Here is a 17060-nt window from a genome sequence, read left to right as displayed (position 1 = left end):
AATACATACCAAGACTGAAATTGTAAAACTATGTTTTACCTTTAGTGGTATAAACATCATTTGGTACTTCTCTCTTTTTCCTGTCTTTGCATCTTGGAAAATAGTTTCATCATGATTTAATGAGAGAAATTAAGGAGACCAGAATAAAATGAATTGATAGTAATATGTAATAATCTGCCATTAAAGCATTCTACATTAAAATGCACCTATTTCTACTTGTTTATATGAAATGTTTTAAGTGGGTTGTTACTATCTTACTGATTTGTCTCATTGAATGCCCTAAAGTGCTATCCTTTTTAATCTTACATATGACCCCTGATATAGTTAGAGAATGAGATGTTTGGGATTGTGGAGGTCTACAAGTGTTCATCTCTTTAAATTCTAACAGCTTTCAAAGTAATTTAATAAATTTCCTTTTTTATAGTTCAGATATATTTTTTCAATTACATTCCAACTCATTAAAAGTTGCCTTTTCCTTTAATATTGCATTTGTCTTATGATTCTTTTTTTTTTTCCTCTTAGAAAATTGTGTAATCATTCCTGGTGACATATAAGCCTGAATCATCATAACAACATACTATGATACAGAATGGTATATTTCATGATATTATGAGCTAAATGAAAATTTTCTTTAGACTATAAACCTGGAAAGCTCTTAACAAAGCTCTTCTTTCCAGATTTCTCTCAATATATGACCAAGAATGTGACTTAGTAACCAGTATAATGTAAATTCAGTGTTACTTTACTTTATAGAAAATCATTGCCTGTATTTCATTTCCTAGATTAAAAATATTCAAACACACACACACACACACACACACACACACATACACACATATATATATGTATATCTTGTCAGTAGCTAATTTTAACCCAAATTCCTACTTTAGTTAAATTGTTTCTTGATGTATTGCAAATCAGGATATGTCTTACTATTTTGGGAATGGGTAGGTGTGTATTTGAGGGGGTGAAAGTCTCATTTCAGGACCTTTAACTTTGTTCTTCTTTATTGTTCTAATAGGTTGTTGTAAAGTATTAGCTGCTTTAATTTACCCTTAATGTAGAAATAAAGTGAAGTGACCTACTTTTAAGTTCCCCAAGGAATTTGACTAACCAACCACCCTCCTCAGCTTTAAATATTTTTTCCTCCAACTCATAAATTATTCACATTTCTCTCTTAGTTTGAACCTAAATTTCCTTTGTACAGTACCTGTAAACTTCTAGTAAGCAGAGACTCTTTTACCTTTGTCAGCCCTGGAGTTCCTTGTAGAGTACTTTGACTGTAAAAGGTGCTGAATAAATGTCAACTGAATTGATATTTTATAATGTGGAAAAAAACCCAATTTTACTGATTCTCTAAAACTTTTCATGTGTAAGCATACAACTTTGTCTCTTTTTTGAAACTTTGTGTCTTTTTTGAAACTTTGTCTCTTCATTCTCTATTAAGAGTGACACCGATTTCCTAAATAACTCTTTAACCCCCAGAAAACTTTTAGAAAACTTATAAATTGGTAAAGTTGACTCGTCATCATAAAGATGACTCTTCTACTGATAGTCTGTACGGTAACATAGAGAGTGCAGTAATACAGTTAGACTTAATATTATGCTTCTCTCAGTTGGCTGTGCCTTAGCGCTGTGCTGTGATGTTATAGGGTAAGCAGCATTTTGTTACCCAAGATCCTCTTGGTTTTTTTAATACCAATCTTTATCACTCATTAGCCTGTGTGACCATTAGGTTATTTCTCTGACATTTGTCTCCATTTCTCTAAAGTCAGACACAATAATTCCTTCCTTATAGGCCTGAAATGAACATCAAATACTATAACACAATCAGAGCTGTCACTCATTTAAGTATTCATGTCCTTCTCCATTGTTGTAGTTGGTGCATCTCTCCCTTGGGGCAAGTCCATCCCTGATCTCTGCAGTCAGTAGCTCTGTTCTCTGCCAGCCTCTTTTGCAGAGCAGGTTTTGCAATCTCCGTCTTCATCCCTGACTAGTAGGCTTTTTCTTATTACTTGATTCTATTTTTTTCCTTTTGTGTCTTGTTACTCAGTTTTTTATAATGGAGCTTGGTTTTTAGAGTTACTGAACTTGTAGGAGATTATGCCTATCCTTTTTGCGTTTATTATATGACTATATATATATATATATATCATATGTAGTCTTATTTTAATTAGCGATAGTCTTTGATTCTATTACCCTTATAGCTACTGTCATTTGTTCAACTTATTTCTCATCTATTGTTTCCTAGGCAAGACATCACTAAGGTAGAGAATGCATAAATAAGACATATTCATTACCTTCCAGGAATAGATAGCCCCATGAGGGTGACAGATACATAATTGCACATTTTCTGGTAGCCACATTTAAAAAAAGCAAAAAGAAATAGGAATTAATTTTAAGGCTATATTCCACATAATATATCCATAATATTGTTTAAACATATAATCAATACTAAAAAGTTACTGAGTTATTTTACCCTTTTACTTCATACTGAGGTCTTCAAAATTATTGTGCATGTTATACTTACAGGTTAGAGTGGTCAAATCATAAGTCATAAAGTTTCCTGACTTTAGCACCAAAAGCCTCTCATCCCAGAAACCACCTCCATGCTGGGCAAATCCAGATGGCTTCCCACTCTATTTTTAAATATATATCTCAATGTAACTTCATTGGAAGTACTTGATTTGCATTTAGATGTGATTAAATGACTGAAAAAGTAGATATCATTATTTAATTTGCCCCAGACATACAGAAAAGGTTTCTAATAACCAAATTATCAGTTTTTAAGTTAAAAAATTAAATAAAATTTAAAATTCAGTTCCTGAGTCACTCTAGCCGTATTTCAAGTACTAATAGCCACATATGGCTAGTAGTTAACTTTTCTGTATAGCACCAGCTTACAGTAATAAAAACGTGAGGACTTAACTCACTAAATAAGTATTTAAACCATAATAGAGTATGTCCACTGGTAAATCCAATATTCGTCCTTATCATTGGTAGAAGTCAGAAGTAAACTATATATTAACAGTGTCATCATGTCTCAATTATAGGTCTTTGTGTTTCAAAGTACTCTATATCTTATGTATATTTTTTGTTCCTTTGACTTTTTATGGGTTTTGTTCCTTGAATGCAGTTAACTGAAAATAGTGTTTTCATTTCAAGACTTGTTTTTCAGCTTTCTTAGTTGAGTCCAGAGTAGCTAATTTGGCCCAATGGCTGAGGTTCTTCTCAATATTCTGTGTGTTTTGAGGGTCTTTCTGCTCTGCTGTGAGAATCAAACCATTCCCAGCCCTGTTTAACCTCTTGGTGTTGTTCAGCCCCTTCTAGTGGTCTTTCCCTGACCTCCAATAATTTTTCTTATGCACATGTGCTGATCAGAGATCAGCTGAAGACTCGAGGGGAGCCCTCTGTGGATCTCTGGAGAACCGTCTGAATGTAGCGCCTTCTTCCCCAGTAGTCTGCCCCATGAATTCTAGCCACCTTCACTTCTCCAAACTCTTCAATTCTAGGGAGACTGCCAGATTCTTTTTGGGTATCCTTTCCCTTCACTTTAGCCTGGAAACTCTGGGCAGTACAATAAGTTAATCATTTCTGTCTGCAGTGATCAGTGTCATGTATTGCTTGTCATTTCAAATAACCTTCCTTTTTTGTTTGGAATGGGAAAATAAATCTTGTCTGTGCTACTCCATTTATGTGTAGAAGAGAAAGTGAGTCCACAGTAGTATTTCTTAAAACATGTGGCTGAAAATAGCATTTGGTTAGAAAATCATACTTTTTTTCTTGCTTTAAGAATTGCCCATAAAATTCAAATATTAGTCTTTATTAAAAAAAAAAATTTCACAAGTTAACTGCTAATGGGGAGAAAAACATTTAATATCCAATTATTTGATACGGTAGAGTGGTATATGTGTAGGTGTGTATTTGGTATATGTACATATTATGCAATTGATGTTAACATTTTTAACTGTCTAATGAACTAATCAACAATTAATTTTTTACAGACTGAGAGTAATCATGACACAGCGCTAACGCTTGCCTGTGCTGGTGGTCACGAGGAACTGGTACAAACTCTGCTAGAAAGAGGAGCTAGTATTGAGCACCGAGACAAGAAAGGTAGACAAGAAAAGTTCATGAACTTTTTTCTGAATTTGTATCTACTACTTGTAGTCCTATATTGATGCTTAGATAGAATAGAAAATAGCACTGTTCCTTTTGCTTAGCTAAGATCTTTATTTTACTTCAGGTTTTACTCCGCTCATATTGGCCGCTACAGCTGGTCATGTTGGTGTTGTTGAAATATTGCTGGACAACGGTGCAGACATTGAAGCCCAGTCAGAAAGAACCAAGGATACACCACTATCTTTGGCTTGTTCTGGGGGAAGACAGGAGGTATTGTTGTTCCCAAGTATAATTTCTTTTCCTCCCTCCATTTAACAAATACATGGTTTAATTTATATGATTTTGTAGGAACAGTGGACAGATATTAAGATTTATCACAGTAACGAAACTATTAGCTTTTAGCGAAAGAAATAATGTTAGCATAAGCTGTCTTGCCAAAAAAAGCATACCTTGTTTATTATCCTACTCATCTAAAAGTACTAACTGCCATGGAGATCCCTCTATACTGCATTCAGACTAATTGAATGATTAAGACATCCCAAATCAAGTCAGCAAGCTTCCCATAAGCAGGGCCTATATTCATTCATCTTTTCCTCTCCCAGAGTATTTAGTATGAAAAGTACTTAAGCTCAGCCTCTGTTGCTGTCTACATATAAGATTAGTAGGGAATTAAGAGTATTAAATTTTTAATTGTTTTAAGTAATTTTATCCTTTAATTGTTCCCCAACCCTTCTTAACTCTGAAGGTTGGTTCTTGGGTAATATTATATAATCTTTTAGCTTTTTTTTAGCTAGAACAGCTGGTGTACTTAGGTGTGGACTCAAGAACTTATAACTTTACTCACTTGTGTGTCTTCTTTGGGCATTTAACAATCAGTTGGATAACCTCATTTTAAATCCATTTTTTAAATCCAGTTATATTCACCAGTTGTGCTGTCCCTTTGTATTGATAACTTCTCAATAAGGAATTGTTGAATCTTATATTTAGAAAGCACTCTAGGTCATTCTCTGTTTCTTTTTATTTCACCATTCTCATTCTCTTATGTATTCCACAGTGGAGGTGATTCTACCAGTCAGAATTGTAAATGTTCTGTTTTTGGAATATAATGAATAAAATTTTGACTTAACTGAAATTTTTGATCACTATTTGATTTGAAGAGCTTCCCAGCAAATCTATATCTCAATTTAAACTTCATTGGAAATACTTGATCTATGTGTGTGTGTGTATGTGTGTGTGCGCGCGTGCGCGTGCGTGTGCTCACTCAGTCATGACTCTTTGTAACACTATGGACTGACAGACTGAGGGTGCACACACACACACACACACACACACACTTTATTGCTTAAGGGACTCCTTGTAAGATAAAATAACCTAATGCCAATTGGGGGACTTGATTTATAATCTTTTTACATAAGCCACTTAGGCTTACTGACTAAAGGAAAAATCTGATAGAAAGTCACAGCTTCAGAAAAAGATAAAAATTGTATGATATTGCTTACATGTGAAATTTCAAAAAAAACCAAATACTAATGAACTTATATACAAAACAGAAATAGACTCACAAACACAGAAAACAAACTTAGAGTTACCAAAGGGGAAAGGAGTAGCTGATGAATAAAACAGGAGTTAGGGATTAACATATCCTCACTACTATATATGGAATAGATGACCAACAGGGACCTACTCTATAGCACAGGGAACTATACTCAAAATTTTAGAATAACCTATAAGGGAGAAGAATTTGAAAAAAAAAAAAAACTATATATGTATATAACTGAATACATATGTGTTCAGTATATATATGTATATATACCTGAATCATTTTGCCCTGAAACTAACACACAGTAAATCAACTATGCTTCAATAAAAAGTAAAATTAAATTTATAAAAGAAAGTGGTTAAGAATGTGAACTTAAAAAACAAAAAGACAAAAAAATGGTATAGTAGACTAAAAGACCCCTGGATGACACTTAAGTAAATGCTAATATTCTCAGCTATCAGGGAATGTAAATTAAGACCCAGTGAGATATCACATCTACTAGAATGGCTAAATTAAAGATTGACAGTACTAAATTTTGCCGAATTGCCAAAACTAGAAACAGTAGTGATGTTCATCAATAGAATAGATAAACTAGTGTATTCACTTAATGGAATGCTGCACAATACATACAAATTACTCTCAAACACTATGTGATTCATTTATATGAAGATCCAATGAAACTAGCCTGTGGGTAGAATTGACTGGGAAGGAACATGAGTAAATAACAAATGGGAGGGAGATTCAGAAGCGAAGGGACATGGATATACCTATGGCTGATTCTTATTGATGTTTGACAGAAAACCACAAAATTCTGTAAAGCAATTATCCTTCAGTTAAAAAAATAAAGTGGAAAAAATAGCAGATTTAAATTAGTTGTATCCATTTGTCAATACTTGGTGAATATACAGTTTAAGTTTTGTGCATTTATTTAAAGTTACAGATTTCACCTAAAAAAAAAAAAACCTGAAAAAAATAAGAGGTTAGTTAATTGCGCACTTGCTAATGTATTTAAGGGAAATTGCAGGTGTCTACACCTTACTTAGAAACGAAATGCATCAATGATGGACAGACAAGTAACTGTGAGAGAGAAGTAAGCATAGCAGAATATTAATAGTAGAATCTAGGTGATGAATGTATGTAATTTTTTTCAATTTTTCCATGTGCTTGAAAATTTTTGTAGTAAAATATTGGGGAAAAATTATTGGCTTTATTCCAAAAATTTTTTTACACTTAGTTTTTAAGGACATTTACATGTACAAATGAAAAAATCTTCTATAGAACACATGAACTATAGATCTTTCAATGAAAATACTGCCATTTCAACAGACTGCAAAATGGATTTTACTTATCCCTTTGTTGACTTCTAAGACCTTTTGCTTTTCATTTGAGACTGATTTTGTGCAAAGGATGAAAGGACTTTCCCTTTCTTTTATTATAGACAATATACCAGAAAAAAAGGGAAATTACAAATTGTCTCACCATAAGAAGAAAACCATTTTTTCTCATTTCTTTTTCCAGGTGGTGGAGCTGTTGTTAGCTCGAGGGGCAAATAAAGAGCACAGGAATGTTTCTGATTACACACCTCTAAGCCTGGCTGCTTCTGGTGGTTATGTGAATATTATCAAAATATTACTAAATGCAGGAGCTGAGATTAATTCTAGGTAAGTTTTAGTCTCTCTTTCCAAGTCCCTTAAGAGTGTTATGTTAAAGATATTTGTAGAACAGCACATCTTTAATGCCATATATAGGAAATGCCTACATTATAAATTTAGAATTCAAATTTAAATATTTAAAATTATTGACATACAACTTCAAAAAATTATCAATTACTCTTTTTCTTACGGAATTGAGTAACTTCACTTTAATAATGAGTTAATTTGTTTTTAGTCCAAGTCATTGTGCAGAAAGTATTCTGGTTCTGGGTAGTAAAGGATTTGAAGTGTGTTCTTAAGTAAGTCTACAGAATAAAGAATCTTAATCTTCAATCATGAGATAGAATTCTGTTTTATCATCCAATTTTTCCAGGACATTTAAAAATGTATATTTTTCCTTCTGTTCTTCCCATACTTCCACCCCCAGAACTGGTAGCAAATTGGGCATTTCTCCTCTGATGTTAGCAGCTATGAATGGGCACACAGCTGCCGTTAAGCTCCTGTTAGACATGGGCTCTGACATTAATGCTCAAATAGAAACCAATCGGAACACTGCCCTTACCTTAGCCTGCTTCCAAGGAAGAACTGAAGTGGTTAGTCTTCTGCTTGATAGAAAAGCAAATGTGGAACACAGAGCTAAGGTAAGAAGAGGTCTGAGATTAGCCTATGGATTTATTTCTTTGACATTTAAGGTATACATTAGCAATATGCTTATTATAATTCTAGTACTTTGTAGTAATAGTCATCTCTTACATATATATTTATACATTTAAATAGAAATATGACTTGGTTAAGCATCACCTCTTTAAAATACCTTAGCAACTTTTTCTTTTTAATCTTCGAGAGAGACACTTCTTTCTTTCTTTTTTTTAAAATTTGTTTGTTTATGGCTGTGAAAGGTTTATCTGTGGCACGTGAGATACACTTTGTGGGCATGCAGGGATCTTCATTGCACGTGTGGGCTCTTCATTGCTACACATAGGCTTCTCTCTAGTTGTGGCCAATGGGCTTAGTTGTCCTGCAGCATATGGAATCTTAGTTCCCTGGTCAAGGATCGAACCCATGTCCCCTGCATTAGAAGGTGGATTCTTAAGCCCTTGGCCACCAGGGAAGTCCCAGAAATAGATTTTTGTAGGTAATAACGACATTAGGGTTGTCAGCTAAAAACTATATTCTGTCATGAAAGAGAAGAGAGGAAGAGAGCTTCCCCAGTGGCTCAGCATTAAAGAATTTACCTGCAATGCAGGAGACCAGGTTCAGTTCCTGGGTCGTGAAGATCCTCTGGAGGAGGAAATGGCAGCTCCTTCCCAGTATTCTTGCCTGGAGAATCCCACGGACAGAGGAGCCTGGCAGGTTACAGTCCATAGGGTCACAAAGAGTTGGACATGACTAAGTGACTAACATTTTTCACTTTCATATGCCAAATACTTTCATCATTTTTTTCCCCCACAAATTAACATTAGGCAGAATCATCTGCTTTCAGTAGATGTCACTGTAACTGAGAGAGGTTAGTAGTGTCAGTGTTGAAATTTAGATGTAAATTTTTGTAACAACTCTATAATATTATTCCCCAAAATTATTGTTCTTTTGGTACATTTTGGTACTTTGGTATTGTTCTTTTGGTACATTTGGTACTTTCTAGTCTCTTATGTGTTGCTTTTTATTTTTCACTAAACCTAGACTGGCCTCACACCACTAATGGAAGCTGCCTCTGGTGGTTATGCAGAGGTGGGCCGAGTTCTTTTGGATAAAGGTGCTGATGTTAATGCCCCTCCAGTGCCCTCATCGAGAGATACAGCTTTAACCATAGCAGCAGATAAAGGGCATTATAAATTCTGTGAGCTTCTCATTGGCAGGTATGATGTTACCATACTCTATATGTGATATGGGGTTACTGATGATTACTATTCTCTGTGCAAATTGTACTATTTAAAAATCAGATGTGATTACTTCTATTAAGAGTGTATTTTTTTTTAATGTTTTAAACCGACCAATGTTATTTTCCACCCATCCAGAGCTATGCTGCATTGTTTTTTTTCAGTGCAGCCTAGAAATACTTTATTTCCTTTCTTGTCTGGGTATACACTTTTGAAGTACTATAATAAGCTGTTGTCAGCCATAGTCCCATCTCCCACACGGTTTTGCAGAGATGTCACCCTAATTCGTGTAAGTCTGGCAATAATCTAGGCTTCACCATTGATTTTTCGTGTTCTTTATGGTAATTAGGGCTTTTAAGTGAGTTATGGAACTGTTCAATATATAAGATAGAGTCCAGAATGTTTTTTATTTTAAGTCACTTAGAGGTTGCCTGCCAGTCTTTCAGAGTTGCTTGTCTGCTAAATTGGATTTCCTACTCTAACCTTCTTAAAGACTTTGGCATGGTGTCCTAATAGTAGTATTTAGTAGTAGCTACTATCAACTACTGTCATTTGCCATGAGTCTTATTCACCATGGTGCCCACTGAGTGCTAAACCTTTATGTTGTTTTAGGATTCCTTCTTTTCCAAAACCACGTAATATAAATACATGAATACAAATAATCTGAAAGATATAATCACCTCATAGGATACTGTGTGTGCTCTAGGATACTGTTCAGTATATTATGATATTAACAGGATGTATCTTCTTATTTCTCTAAAATATTTTTACATTTTCTCAGGATTTGAAATCAGAATTATACACAAAGAATGAATTATTTTTAATTTAAAATAAGAAAAGCAATTATTGATGTATGGTTAATTTTGATTTAGTGGCTTTTAATTTGATGAATGGAAGTGCTTTGTAATGTAATTTTGAGAGAAATACAGTTTAGTCCTATGTATTTTTAAGTAATTTTTTTCCTTTAAAGAATATTTTCACAAGTTAATAGTTGATTTTTATTATCATTTGTGTCATTTCATTTGAAAGTGATATTTGTGTCGTTCATTTAGGGGAGCTCATATTGATGTGCGTAACAAGAAGGGGAACACTCCATTGTGGCTGGCAGCAAATGGTGGGCACCTTGATGTGGTTCAGCTACTGGTTCAAGCAGGTGCAGATGTGGATGCAGCCGACAACCGCAAGATCACTCCTCTTATGGCAGCATTTAGAAAGGTAGAAGTCTTTCATTCTCATCCACTTGGATGTTTTTCACTTAGACTAGGAAGTCCATAATTCAGTTATCACTAAAGACTTTTTTTAGGAGCTAACAGCAAAGGTAAAAGCAGTAAGATAATAAGCAAATAATCACTCTGATGGCAACATTAAAAGTTAGATAATAGGCATCCCAGAGGGGGCGGTCCTAAGATCGCGGAGAAATAGGATGCGGAGACCACTTTCTCCCTCATAAATTCATCAAAAGAACATTTCAGTGCTGAGTAAATTCCACAAAACAACTTCTGAATGCTGGCAGAGGATATCAGGCACCCAGAAAAGCAGGTCATTGTCTTCAAAAACAGTCACCATCCGCCTGAGAATGGATGCCAGCGGTACACCCAGAAAACTGAGCAGCAGGGACGGGAAAGGTGATAAGTTACAGCTACCACGCTCGCCAAACACCTGAGCTACTCGGACCTGGGAAGGGCACAAAACGCAGGCCCAGCCGAATCTGCGCCTCTGAAGGCTACCTGAGTGCGGAGCCTGAGCGGCTTAGACTGGGGACGTGCATGCAGCCTAGGGCCGGCCTCAGAGGGTTCCCTGCGGAGCAGTGTAGAGCCTGAGCCATGTGCACCGTGAGCAGGGGCAGGCCCAGTGTGGCTGAGGCACTGTGAGCACACGCCAGTGTTATTTGTTTGCAGCATCCCTCCCTCCCCGCAGCGCAACTGAACAAGTGAGCCTAAAAAAAAAAGAAAAGGGTCCACCACCGCCCCTCCTTGTGTCCGGGCAGAAATCAGACACTGAAGAGACCAGCAAACAGAAGAAGCTAAACAGAGGGAACCTCCTTGGAAGTGACCCCACACTGCCCACAACACCAGAGAAAGTCCCAGATATATCTTTACTATTTTTATGATCATTCTTTTTTGTTGTTGTTGTTGATGTTGTTGTGTGGTTGTTTCTTCTTCTTTTCTTTTTCTTCTTCTTTTTTTTTTTAACTTTAAAAAATTTTTAAGTCCTCTATTTCTCCTTTAATTTTCATTTTTATAACCTACTGTTACTTTTCAAAAAAAAAAAAGACCCTATTTTTAAAGCAAACGCCATATATTTTTTTTTGTGATTGTTGTTTTAATAATTCTTGTGGCTTTTTTTTTTTCCTTCTTCTTCTTTTCTTTAATATTGTATTTTTGAAAATTCAACCTCTACGCTAGATTTTTAGTCTTTGCTTTTTGGTATTTGTTGTCAGTTTTGTACATTTAAAAACCCAATCTTCAGTACCCAATTTTACCTGAGAGCGAGATAACTGGCTTGACCGCTCTCTCCTCCTTTGGACTCTCCTTTTTCTCCACCAGGTGGCATCTGTCTCTTCCCTCGCCCTTCTCTTCTCTACCCAACTCTGAATCTCTATGTGTTCCAGACAGTAGAGAACACTTAGGGAACTGGTTACTGGCTGGATCTGTCTCTCTCCTTTTCATTTCCCTCTTTTATCCTCCTGGCCACCTCTGTCTACTTCCTCCCACTCTTCTTCCCTGTATAACTCCATGAACATCTCTGAGCAGCCCAGACTCTGGAGCGCCCATAAGGAAGTGATTACTGGCTAGCTTTCTCTCTCCTCTTTTGATCCCACCTCATCTCATTCCAGTCACCTCTAACTACCCCCTCCCTCTTCTCTTCTCCATGTAACTCAGTGAACCTCTCTGGGAGTCCCTCAATGTGGAGAAACTTTTCATCTTTAACCTAGGGGTTTTATCATCAGTGTTGTGTAGATGGAGAAGTCTTGAGGCTACTGTAAAAATAAAACTGAAAACCAGAAGCAGGAGGCTTAAGTCCAAATCCTGAGAACATCAGATAACTCCTGAATCCAGGGAACATTAATTGATAGGAGCTCATCAAACACCTCCATACCTACACTGAAACCAAGCACAACCCAAGGGCCAACAAGTTCCAGAGCAAGACATACTACGCAAATTTTCCAGCAACACAGGAACATACCCCTGAGGTTCAATATACAGACAGCTCAGTTACTCCAAAACCATTGACGTCTCATAACTCATTGCTGGATACTTCATTGCACTCCAGAGAGAAGAAATCCAGCTCCACCCACCAGAACTCTGATGCAAGCTTCCCTAACCAAGAAACCTTGACAAGCCACTGATACAATCCCATCCACAGTGAGGAAACTCCATAATAAAAAGAACTCCACAAATTCCCAGAATATAAAAAGGCCACCCGAAACGCAGCAATATAACCAAGATGAAGAGACAGAGGAATACCCAGCAGGTAAAGGAACAGGAGAAATGCCCACCAAACCAAACCAAAGAGGAAGAGATAGGGAATCTACCTTTGAAAGAATTCCAAATATTGATAGTGAAAATGATCCAAAATCTTGAAATCAAAATGGAATCACAGATAAATAGCCTAGAGACAAGGATTGAGAAGATGCAAGAAAGGTTTAACAAGGACCTAGAAGAAATAAAAAAGTCAATATATAATGAATAACACAATAAACGAGATCAGAAACACTCTGGAGGCAACAAATAGTAGAATAACAGAGGCAGAAGATAGGATTAGTGAAATAGAAGATAGAATGGTAGAAATAAATGAATCAGAGGAAAAAAGAAAAATGAATTAAAAGAAATGAGGACAATCTCAGAGACCTCCAGGACAATATGAAACGCTCCAACATTCAAATTATAGGAGTCCCAGAAGAAGAAGACAAAAAGAAAGACCATGAGAAAATACTTGAGGAGATAATAGTTGAAAACTTCCTTAAAATGGGGAAGGAAATAATCACCCAAGTCCAAGAAACCCAGAGAGTTCCAAACAGGATAAACCCAAGGCCAAACACCCAAAGACACACATTAATCAAATTAGCAAAGATCAAACACAAAGAACAAATATTAAAAGCAGCAAGGGAAAAACAACAAATAACACACAAGGGGATTCCCATAAGGATAACTGCAGATCTTTCAATAGAAACTCTTCAGGCCAGGAGGGAATGGCAAGACATACTTAAAGTGATGAAAGAAAATAACCTACAGCTCAGATTACTGTACCCAGCAAGGATCTCATTCGAATATGAAGGAGAAATCAAAAGCTTTCCAGATAAGCAAAAGCTGAGAGAATTCAGCACCACCAAACCAGCTCTCCAACAAATACTAAAGGATATTCTCTAGACAGGAAACACAAAAAGGGTGTATAAACCCGAACCCAAAACAATAAAGGAAATGGTAATGGGATCATACATATCAATAATTACCTTAAACGTAAATGGGTTGAATGCCCCAACCAAAAGGCAAAGACTGGCTGAATGGATACAAAAACAAGACCCTTATATATGCTGCCTACAAGAGACCCACCTCAAAACAAGGGACACATACAGACTGAAACTGAAGCGCTGGAAAAAGATATTCCATGCAAATAGAGACCAAAAGAAAGCAGGTGTAGCAATACTCATCTCCGATAAAATAGACTTTAAAACAAAGGGTGTGAAAAGAGACAAGGCCACTACATAATGATCAAAGGATCAATCTGAGAAGAAGATATAACAATTATAAATATATATGCACCCAATATAGGAGCACCACAATATGAAAGACAAATGCTAACAAGTATGAAAGGGGAAATTAACAATAACACAATAATAGTGGGAGACTTTAATACCCCACTCACACCTATGGACAGATAACTAAACAGAAAAGAAAGAAACACAAACTTTAAATGATACAATAGACCAGTTAGACCTAATTGATATCTATAGAACTCAATGGAACAAAATAGAAAGCCCAGAGATATATCCACACACCTATGGACACCTTATCTTTGACAAAGGAGGCAAGAATATAAAATGGAGTAAAGACAATCTCTTTAACAAGTGGTGCTGGGAAAAATGGTCAACCACTTGTAAAAGAATGAAACTAGATCACTTTCTAACACCATACACAAAAATAAACTCAAAGTAGATTAAAGATCTAAATGCAAGACCAGAAACTATAAAACTCCTAGAGGAGAACATAGGCAAAACACTCTCCGACATAAATCACAGCAGGATCCTCTATGACCCACCTCCCAGAATACTGGAAATAAAAGCAAAAATAAACAAATGGGATCTAGTTAAGCTTAAAAGCTTCTGCACAACAAATGAAACTATAAGCAAGGTGAAAAGACAGCCTTCTGAATGGGAGAAAATAATAGCAAATGAAGCAACTGACAAACAACTGATCTCAAAAATATACAAGCAACTCCTGCAGCTCAATTCCAGAAAAATAAACGACCCAATCAAAAAATGGGCCAAAGAACTAACTAAATAGACATTTCTCCAAAGAAGACATACAGATGGCTAACAAACACATGAAAAGATGCTCAACATCACTCATTATCAGAGAAATGCAAATCAAGACCACAATGAGGTACCATTTCACGCCAGTCAGCATGGCTGCAATCCAAAAGTCTACAAGCAATAAATGCTGGAGAGGGTGTGGAGAAAAGGGAACCCTCTTACACTGCTGGTGGGAATGCAAACTAGTACAGCCACTATGGAGAACAGTGATGGAGATTCCTTAAAAAACTGGAAATACAACTGCCTTATGACCCAGCAATCCCACTGCTGGACATACACATTGAGGAAACCAGAATTGAAACAGACACGTGTACCCCAGTGTTCATCGCAGCACTGTTTATAACAGCCAGGACACGGAAGCAACCTAGATGTCCATCAGCAGATGAAAGGATAAGAAAGCTGTGGTACATATACACAATGGAGTATTACTCAGCCATTAAAAAGAATACATTTGAATCAGTTCTAATGAGGTGGATGAAACTGGAGCCTATTATACAGAGTGAAGTAAGCCAGAAAGAAAAACACCAATACAGTATACTAACGCATATATATGGAATTTAGAAAGATGGTAACGATAACCCTGTATGCGAGACAGCAAAAGGGACACAGATGTATAGAACAGACTTTTGGACTCTGAGGGAGAGGGAGAGGGTGGGAGGATTTGGGAGAATGGCATTGAAACGTGTATACTATCATGTAAGAAACAAATTGCTAGTCTGTGTTCGATACAGGATACAGGATGCTTGGGGCTGGTGCACGGGGATGATCCAGAGAGATGATACGGGGTGGGATGTGGGGAGGGGGGTTCAGGATTGGGCATTCATGTACACCCGTGGTGGATTCATGTCAATGTGTGGCAAAACCAATACAGTATTGTAAAGTAAAATAAAGTAAAAATTAAAAAAAAAAAAAAAAGGCATCCCAGAAAAGCTATCAATAGTATCAGTGTTGGATGTCAAAGCTTAGTAAAGTTTTAAAAATTGTACTATGTAGAATTTTCAAAATCAAGTTACAGTCTTACTCTTTTGCAAAATATGAATCCAACTAAGAGTAATTAATTACTTATTTACAAATGAGTGTTTTCTTGTATTAGCACACAGAAAAATTTAACTTAAATTGATTTTATTTTTAATTATTCACATTAATTTCTAGGGGAAAAAAAAGAAAAATGAAAATTCAGCTGTCAATATTTGCAACCTTCAGAAGTAGAAATAAATTTTGTGAAATTGAAACTTTCTGTAGTGTATAGCATAGAACTATATATAAGAACTTGATTTAATGATTTGGTTGATCTCCTAAATGCAGGTCTGATTTGTTATTTGGAAAGCCAGTTTATTATTCCAGGGATTTTAGTTTTGAGTTTTCTCATTCAATAGGTAAAATCTCTTACAGAATCCAAATTATTTTGTTGTATTGAAAAATTGTTCTTAAAAAAATCATCTTTTCCTTTTTTCTCATATTAAGTTCTCTTATTCTTTATACCATCTCTTGCATGGTGTTCCAGGCTACCTTCCCACTGACTCTGAATTTTTTTTCCTCGCTAATCATACTTATTCTCAGTGACTAGCTCCCTCTTCAAGCAAGCTAGCATATCAAGTTTATCTTCCTAACCATTTCAATGTTAGTATCCTCTTCAAGAAACTTTTCCTGTCTCACCAGTCTCTGTAATCCTCTGAAATCAAATCCTAGTTGTTATTCAGAGACCAGTCCAGTGCCCTTTGAACTCATCTCCCATTGAGTCCCTCATGTGATTTTCTACTTGCTTGGTCTTTTTTGTGTCATTGTCTCATATCACATTTGTTCTCATCTCAGGAATTCCCATGTCCTTCCTCAATTTTCCAAAATTACTCATTTCTTGGATGTAATGTAAATCTTCCCTTCTACAGAAACTCTTCCCATTCCATTTGAGCTCACATTGAAATACCTTATCTCTTAAAGATTGTAGAAATTCTATAATTTGCTATTACCTTTATCATTTATTTTGACAAATATATTGTTATTACCTTAACATATAACATTCATATACCTCATGTTTCCAAATAGACTTAGCTCCTTAAGAAAGGCACTTACCTTTTATACTCTTTCGTTATTCATTTCATTACTTTTCTTTTTGCCCACTGTGTACATTTGTACAGCTTCCAAATGTTGCATTTTGTACAAAATGTAATTATCAGAGATCCACAGACAAACTTAGGTAACTGAATTGTCCCACATAAATATTTTTAAATACTGTAGAAGTGTTAATGAGGCATCAAGCAAAGGTGCAAATGCCATTTAAGGTGTTCACTAAAAGATGCAGGTAGGTTTTAGGAATTCATTTATTTAATTGGAGGATA

General features: G+C 35.8%; 1 protein-coding gene across 6 annotated transcripts in view; it reads left to right on the top strand.

Moving 5' to 3' along the window:
* ANKRD17 (ankyrin repeat domain 17) overlaps nt 1–17060 on the top strand; it is a 168834-nt gene that overhangs the window by 107200 nt on the left and 44574 nt on the right. For all 6 annotated transcript variants that reach the window (XM_069594331.1, XM_069594327.1, XM_069594326.1 and 3 more), the window contains 6 exons: nt 4005–4116; nt 4247–4392; nt 7181–7323; nt 7742–7955; nt 8995–9170; nt 10244–10406. In XM_069594331.1, coding sequence (XP_069450432.1) covers nt 4005–4116; nt 4247–4392; nt 7181–7323; nt 7742–7955; nt 8995–9170; nt 10244–10406 — 954 coding nt within the window. The remainder of the gene's footprint in view (nt 1–4004; nt 4117–4246; nt 4393–7180; nt 7324–7741; nt 7956–8994; nt 9171–10243; nt 10407–17060) is intronic.

The sequence above is a fragment of the Ovis canadensis genome, chromosome 6 (genome assembly GCF_042477335.2).
Source record: "Ovis canadensis isolate MfBH-ARS-UI-01 breed Bighorn chromosome 6, ARS-UI_OviCan_v2, whole genome shotgun sequence".
NCBI classification, from domain to species: Eukaryota; Metazoa; Chordata; class Mammalia; order Artiodactyla; family Bovidae; genus Ovis; species Ovis canadensis.
This window is presented reverse-complemented; position numbering and strand designations above follow the sequence as displayed.